The sequence below is a fragment of the Neovison vison genome, chromosome 7 (genome assembly GCF_020171115.1).
Source record: "Neovison vison isolate M4711 chromosome 7, ASM_NN_V1, whole genome shotgun sequence".
Taxonomy (NCBI): domain Eukaryota; kingdom Metazoa; phylum Chordata; class Mammalia; order Carnivora; family Mustelidae; genus Neogale; species Neogale vison.
Genome location: NC_058097.1, coordinates 32,439,867 through 32,447,115, shown reverse-complemented (window position 1 = coordinate 32,447,115; position 7,249 = coordinate 32,439,867). Strand labels below are relative to the sequence as shown.

The 7,249-nt window shown below is 45.7% G+C and overlaps 1 protein-coding gene across 4 annotated transcripts in view; it reads right to left on the bottom strand.

Moving 5' to 3' along the window:
- BRD7 (bromodomain containing 7) overlaps positions 1–7,249 on the bottom strand; it is a 37,443-nt gene that overhangs the window by 2,069 nt on the left and 28,125 nt on the right. The window contains exons 10-18 of one of the 4 annotated variants that reach the window (XM_044256187.1): positions 6,024–6,131; positions 5,513–5,648; positions 4,933–5,044; positions 3,328–3,384; positions 2,111–2,225; positions 1,688–1,831; positions 1,022–1,165; positions 429–493; positions 68–209 (exon numbers count right to left, since the gene is read on the bottom strand). In XM_044256187.1, coding sequence (XP_044112122.1) covers positions 438–493; positions 1,022–1,165; positions 1,688–1,831; positions 2,111–2,225; positions 3,328–3,384; positions 4,933–5,044; positions 5,513–5,648; positions 6,024–6,131 — 872 coding nt within the window. In that variant the 3' untranslated portion in view covers positions 68–209; positions 429–437. Of the gene's footprint in view, positions 1–67; positions 210–255; positions 494–1,021; positions 1,166–1,687; positions 1,832–2,110; positions 2,226–3,327; positions 3,385–4,932; positions 5,045–5,512; positions 5,649–6,023; positions 6,132–7,249 lie in introns of those variants that run through there. The other 3 variants (XM_044256188.1, XM_044256186.1, XM_044256189.1) reach the window with 3 other exon arrangements.

Genomic DNA, 7,249 nt, shown 5'->3' with positions numbered 1-7,249 from the left:
AAGAGAATGGGAAGCAGGCTCCCTACTGAGCACAGAGCCCGATGAGGGGGCTCGATCCCAGGAACCTGAGATCATGACCTGAGTCCAAGGCAGAGGCTTTAACCCACTGAGTCACCCAGGCGCCCCGGACTTGCTGCTTTTAACGAAGGGTCCTGAAAAGGCTGTTTTATTTCTTCAGTGTTCCTCTATCACTTCCCTTCAGACCAGCCCTGGGGAAAGGTCAAGGGGCAACTCAGCTGACGGCACCAACAGGGCTCACAGTCCCAGGCTCAGCTTTATTACCTAATACAAGTCCAATCTCTGGAACATTAAAATTAATTGTTCCAAAGTTTAATTAAAAACACAATTTACAAATATTTAATATCTTCTGAAAAGCACTTCCAAGTTAAGAATGAAAAAGAATATGTACATAATATATAATGAAATACCAGTGAGCTTCAAATCCCATCAGGTCCACACTCGGCAATCCCAGTCTTTTTCAGTTCTTCAAAATCTGAAAGGAAAAGTTACGGCCTCATTCAGCACTTTTCCCCTTTTAATTAAAAGGTAAAGGTATCATCCAGAGGAGTTAAGTGCTGACAGCTCTTCTTTACCTCGTTCAAGGTTAAAGACTAGATGTACAGTATACTAGGGGTATCATTATAGGTTTTTTTTTTTTGCAGATGTGTCACATCTTTTTTCTTTTTAAATTAATTTATTTATTTGACAGAGAGTGAGAGAGAGCACAAGCAGGCAGAGCAGCAGGCAGAGGGAGAGGGAGAAGCAGGCACCCTGCCAAGCAAGGAGCTCGACATGGGGTTTGATCCTAGGACCCTGGGATCATGACCTGAGCCGAAGGCAGTTGCCTAACCAACTGAGCCACCCAGGCACCCCTGTTTCCCTTACATCTTGTCTAAAGAATAAAACACTTTATATAATGTCAACACGCAGAGGTAATTTTTCCAGTGTTCCTCGAGGGGAGAGGACTGTGTTCCTTTACTCACAACAGCCCTCCGTCCTTCCAGAAACACAGGGCACGTACCTTCTGTTAAATCTACAAAGTTGTTTTCCACGATGGGGGAGGGGATGGAAATCCCCATTGCTTTTCGAACTCCATACGTGCTGACAATGTCGCCTGGAGTGACTTGCTGTGCAAGTTCTTTCAGATTGTTGGTCACCTGTTCAGCTGGGGTAAAGAAAAGAGAAATAGTTCTAGGTGTTAAAACCTGGTTCCTTTATATAATGAACAAAAAACAAAAGAGCAATGCAAAGCCGACCCTGGAACCGCAGGGCTGGAGGTGAGCTGGTCCACAAATACACAGATCTTTTTTTTTTGACAAGTACAGGACCGTAAACCTATTCTCTTCGTTATTATTTTAACTTCTTTTCTTTACTGTAAGAAACAGTATGCAATACATTCGACATAACTAAATATATGTTAGTTGACTGTAGGTAAGGCTTCCAGTCAACAGAAGGCTGTTCAAGTTTGCGGGGAGTCAAAAATTACACATGGATTTTCGACCCGTGGGGCGGGGGAGGACGGAGGTCAGCTGGCACCCCTAACCCCTGTGTTGTTCAAGGGCCAACTATATAAATGCAATAAAGAAACCATCCACGGTTCGCTTCAGTGCTGCTGACAGTGGTGTCACTTCGCAGAAGGTTTTCCCTTTAAGGATCCCATCCTCCTCTTACCGGAGGCATAACATACCGAGATGCATTTCCCTGTATGATGGACCCAGGAGACAGATCATGTTCGGAGGGGGTCTGGTGCTCAGACGCTCGTTCTGGGCTTCCTGGAGCTCTCGGAGCAATCTGGTCGTCTCATCAAGTTTCCTCTGGAACATTTCAGCTTCTGTGTGGTGCGAAGAGTAACACACTAAAGAAAACACGGACCCACCTGTGTTTGACCTTGGGTGGTTAAGTGTGTCCTATGCTCTGGGGTTTTGCTACTTATTGACTAGTTTTCTCTCCTCAAAGGAGTAATCCCCCTCTAAAGAAATCAACACTAGAGACATGCTTTACCCTTCACGGAAGCATGGCCAGTCAAGATCTTCCTGTGGTGAGTGGCGGTATCAGTCTGGAGTAATGGGACACTAAATTGTGACTGCCCAGGTCGTGAAGGGACACTCACCCTCAGAGTCAAAAACTTCAACAGGAGCACCAAAATTTGTTACTGCTTTCAGTGCTGTGAGCCGGTCCCGACTGCTGGAGTCTAAACGCCCCACTGGCTCTATTTCTGTAATCTGCTTTAAAAAAGGAAAAAAAAAAGTTATTACCTGGGCTTGTTAAGCCCCAGTGGTGCTAGAATGAGACCTCTGTAAGATGGTTTGTGTTTCCAGGCCACGTTATTGCACCTATTTACTTTGGAGTTACAATTCTGATACCTACAAAACCATCTTCCCAGAACACTTGTAGAGTGCCATTCCCCAATCTGGGCCGAACACGATCCACAAAGGCGTTATTTCCCGAAAATGAAATGACGTGTCTTACACAACACCCATTGTTTGTTCCATCCGGCAGCCTCTCTAAAGATGGAAGGAACAAGGGCCTTGGTCCTGTCTATGCCGCTGGAGCTCCTGGTGGACTGGGACGATGCCGCAGGTTTCCGAGGCTCACAGGCAATGTTCTGGCCCCAGTGCACATGCCTGCTCTCCCGCAGTACAGCCTGAGCCTGAAGTGGTGGACTTGGCTTCTACTGTACTTGCCTCTACGGTGTTATCTTTAGTCCCTTCCCTTGCGATGCCACGCCTGTCAGAATTTTACTCAGACAAGCCCCAGAGCCCTTCACAAGTCTCCTCCTCTAAACCCTCTCCCCCTTCACATTCCTCAGAGCCTCCTGTCTTCTGAGGCAAAATCGCAGCTTCTCCATTGTCAGGGCCTCACCTGTGCAGGCCTCCGCACCACCCCTCCTCTGCCCGGGCACCGCTTGCTCACATGCCAACTGTGCTCTCTGCACACGGGCCTTGTCCCCTTGTGTCTGCTTCTGTCACTACACGTGCAGTTTCGGCCCACTTCCCACTGCCTGCTGGGAGAATGTCTTCATCTTTCTAGGACCAGCCGGCCCAGTATGCTCTCTGGGAGGACCTTCGCAGCTATGCAGAGCAGCGGGTGTCTGCAATCTGCATTCCTATAGCGCATACATTTATGCAGTGTGGTGGGCGGGGCCGGCCCCCCCCACCAGGCCCCCGTGCTGCACCTGCTGCTGCCCGCTCCCCACAGGCGGAGAGAGTGCTGTTATTTATGAAGATATGCAACAAATAATGTTCTTTTAAAATAAAGCTTTATCATTTGGGCCTTTTGGCTTACCCTCCCATTAAATATTTTTTATGAAGAATGAAAAACAATCACCTCCATTTCTTTTTCGGAGTCAAGGCTCCCAGTCTGGCTGTCGTCTTCAGGTGATGACTAGAGGTTTAAAGACAAACAACTTTTATTCAAAGGTATATTAAAGAGGTAAATATCAAGGAAAATAAAATGATAAGAGTTTCAAGACAAGGAATAAGAATATGGATTACTGGAATTTAATTTTTTAAATAAAAAAAAAGTCAGATACAGTAAGTGGGCATTTTGAGAGTACTTGTGTCAAGAGTACCTATTACTGGTACTTCAAGATTGATCTTTCTGTGCCTGAGCAAAAAGCTATAAACATATATGACGGTATCTGTTAAATAGCACAGAAGTACCTAATAAATGGGAGTCGGTTTTCAACAACAGGTGAGTCTAGCACAAGCAGAAAATAGAGGCACTCTAGGAACTATTTTGCATTAAGAGAGCAACATTCTCAGATAAGAGAGGATTACTGTAAAATACTCAAATGCTATGGAGAATGTGAAAGCTGCCCATAATCTTCCTACCTGTCAGAAATCACACACACATAAGCAACAGACAAATGTATCATGCGTGAAAATCAATAACGAAGTGATCTTTTTGAAAGATCTTTTTAACCAATTCCCAATTTTTTAAAAAATTATAAATAATGTATCCTTATATATAACTTTTTAAAATTTTCTAAGACACAGTCTGCAAAGATATGCTGGATCAACGGACAGAGAAACTTTAGATCTGAAATCTACTGCCCTACCCAACCAAAGGAAAGCTATTCAATTGTAGCTGAAGACTATCAATTAATTCAGATTCATGGAAGGGTTAGAGGAAAAATATTTCTGAACAGCTGTGAAGTGGCATTTTTTTTTAGGTCACGTGAGGAAAGCTGTTCCTGCATGAAGACTATAAGGCAATTCTCGCTGAACCTGAGGTGCTGACCCAGCACTGCCGAGTCACCAGGGCCCAGCAGCCACGTGGGGGTAGAGGACAAGCCAACAGCAGCCACAGCCCTCAGGAAGAGGACCCCCGGAGACACACACAGTGTTCTTCTAACTATGGTGACAAGGACATTGTGGAGCTTGACTCTCTTCTACTTATCAGGAGGGACATTTTCTGGTTCTAATCTTTGAGCTAAGGGTGTGATTATTCCAGATGATGAACTATGGCCAACTAAACGGGAGATAGTTTACAAGTGTTAACGGCAGGGAGCAAAGAGGAAACTTCTTACTTTTTTCCTTGTGACCCCACCGTTGTGTTGTTACCGAATAATAAAGGAAAGGACATTCCCTATCATTATTTAGTCAACTCAGTTTCAAGCTAGTGAGCAAGACTTTCCTTTTTTGTTAGTGTACAGAGCACCAGCTGAATTCGGAGTCCTTAACTCCATTCTGATTCCTACATTCCCAAGATCGGGAGATAATGACAGTCTTCTGGCCCTCAAAGACCCTGGTAGCTGACTTACCATTTCCGTTCATTGTCCTCCACCCACGGTCCCCACCCAGGCGGGCCTGGCTTTTCAGGGGAATGCAGCTCAGCTGTCATCCTGGTGACTCCCATGGTTTCATAACACTGAGTGACTAATGCTCAGAGCCATCAATAAATTACCCATTTCTTGAGCAGCTTTCTTACCATCTCCAACTCTTGCAGGGTTCTAGAATGGCCTCCTTTTGTTAAAACATCCAGTAAACTGTCCGCCATCACATAAGGATAATCCTGGCATGTGGCCAAAAACTCATGGATGCTGAAACAGAGAGAGCTGGAATGTCACTTCCATATAAATCGTCCATATAAATTTCTATCCCAGTCAACTGTTTCCATCAGACATGCCTCACTTTATGTGCCAGGTGTGAGAATCTCTGTCTAGGTCCGTCACCCTATTTACAGATTTACCAGTGACACCTTTATCGCCTCGAGCCAACTAAAGAGCATCAAGAACACAGTGAAATGAAATGCTCTTGGGGCAACCTTCAGATAGAAACAAGACTCTCTGAGGCGGAGGCTCCATGGCTTGGTCCCGGACTTGCTCCTGCCCTTCGCTTCCTCCCTGAGGAAGACTATAAGGGAAGTCGCCTCCCCACAGGACTTACATGTGTCCCAGGAGTCCCCGGGGTTACCCCTCCGGTTCGGACCACACCCCCTGGATATTCACAGGTCTGTCGGTGTTTCAGGAGAATGTGGCATTGAGGACACCGGCCAACCGGTCACTCACCTGAAATCACTGGGAAGGTCAGAGTCTTCCCCATAGGCTGAATAGATTAGATCCGAATCATCCTTGCTAATATTCGCAAATGTGGAGTCATAATGTGGAGCATAAGAACTGTAGGGCCCGTAATTCAAGTATATCACTGTCAACAGAAATCAAATACTACAGTGCTATCCTTTTACTTGTGTGTCAATCTAATTTTTGTTTTACTAAAGGTTATTCCCTTCTAATTTTACTACTTCACTGACAAGTATAAAAAATCCAAGGTAAGTATTTCCCCCTCCCAGATCCTTGGGGAGTCATAAATCAAGTGACTTTTTCCCCACAAAGGGGAGAGAGAAGAAAGCAAGAACAAAACTCACTTTGAATACTAATAGCTGATTTTAAAGCTTCTTCCAGAGTTAATAAAACAGCTGATTCATGTTGCAAATACACCACCAAGAGAATTAAAGAAATGAAAATTATGCTTTTTCCCTCCCCTAACTGCTCGGGTGATGAGAGAAACACGAAGGCTTACCTGGAGTGACTTTGTTCCTTTTGTCTTCCTTGAACCCCTGCAAAGTATTCACTCCAGATTGAAGCCTCCCAGTTGTCATTCCCAGTCTCACAGGGCAGTAGCCCGGTTCTGAAACGGAAGAACAGTGTGGGAGGTACACACGGTCAGTAGCCGAGGGGGGCTCCGCAGGCTATGTGCACGCACACTGCTTTGTGCCGTCTCTGTGACTCTGCCCAGGAGCCTGGGTGGCCCTTTCTACAACCAACATTTACCTACAGAAATCTCGGCAAGGAAGGAGCGTAGCCAGCACCTGCAGCCGATCCTTTTGATCATACTCTGTTTTCTTGTAATTCTTTATAATCACATTGCATTTCACTTAAAAAAATAATTAAGGATTTAAAAGTTGAAACTTAACTTTGATGGAAGTAAACCAGTAGAAAAGGTTAGTAAAAGACTAAGGAAAAATACCTGATTAAAGACAAGAACTCATGATATATTCAGGAAAAACTAGTACCTACGAGGCAGGCTACTTCCCCCACCACCGTCCAGAATAGAGGCTGTGGCCACAGGTGACCATGGTGACAGAATGAAAGCGCCTGGGAGAGATGTGGCGCACCTAAATTGGGTCTGCTTTCCCTCCCAGCAAGCAGTCTGCAGTCTGCAAGGAAGATGAACCTGAGAAGTGAACGGGGGCAAAGCTTCCACCGTACAGCAGGACATGGGCCCTTTGGGGGCTGCTGCCATGTGCTGAGCTCAGCCTGGGCCACACAGACCCTGCCTCCAGGAGTGGGAAAGGCAAGATAGCAGAGCAAGGGCAGACAGACCGTGGGACACAAAGAAGGGGCAGATCTTAAGGTGTCACCTAAATCGTTAGCTGCATCTCCTTACCACCAAATCTTTACCACGGCTATACCAGAAAGAGCAGTGTTCTCAGTCTGGCAGCATTTCCTTTGATCCAAGACCATAGAAACTTATACTACGCAAAGTTCGCATAAAAAGCAAAAAGTGAGTTGTTCTTTTTTTTCTCTTACCCTGGATGACACCAGTTCCTCTTCTAAGCCAAGGAACTCTGCCAGTGTTTCAAGAACAGACTGCGATGCTCGAAGATATCAGTGGGCTCCCTGGTGCACTCCTCAAATGCATCCGGAGAGGCGTCAAGGTCTCTTAACCCCATCCCCTCACCCTCGCGTTTATGGGACCAATCTAAACATCACCTCGCTAAGGAATAAGGAAGCCTTCTCTGGCCC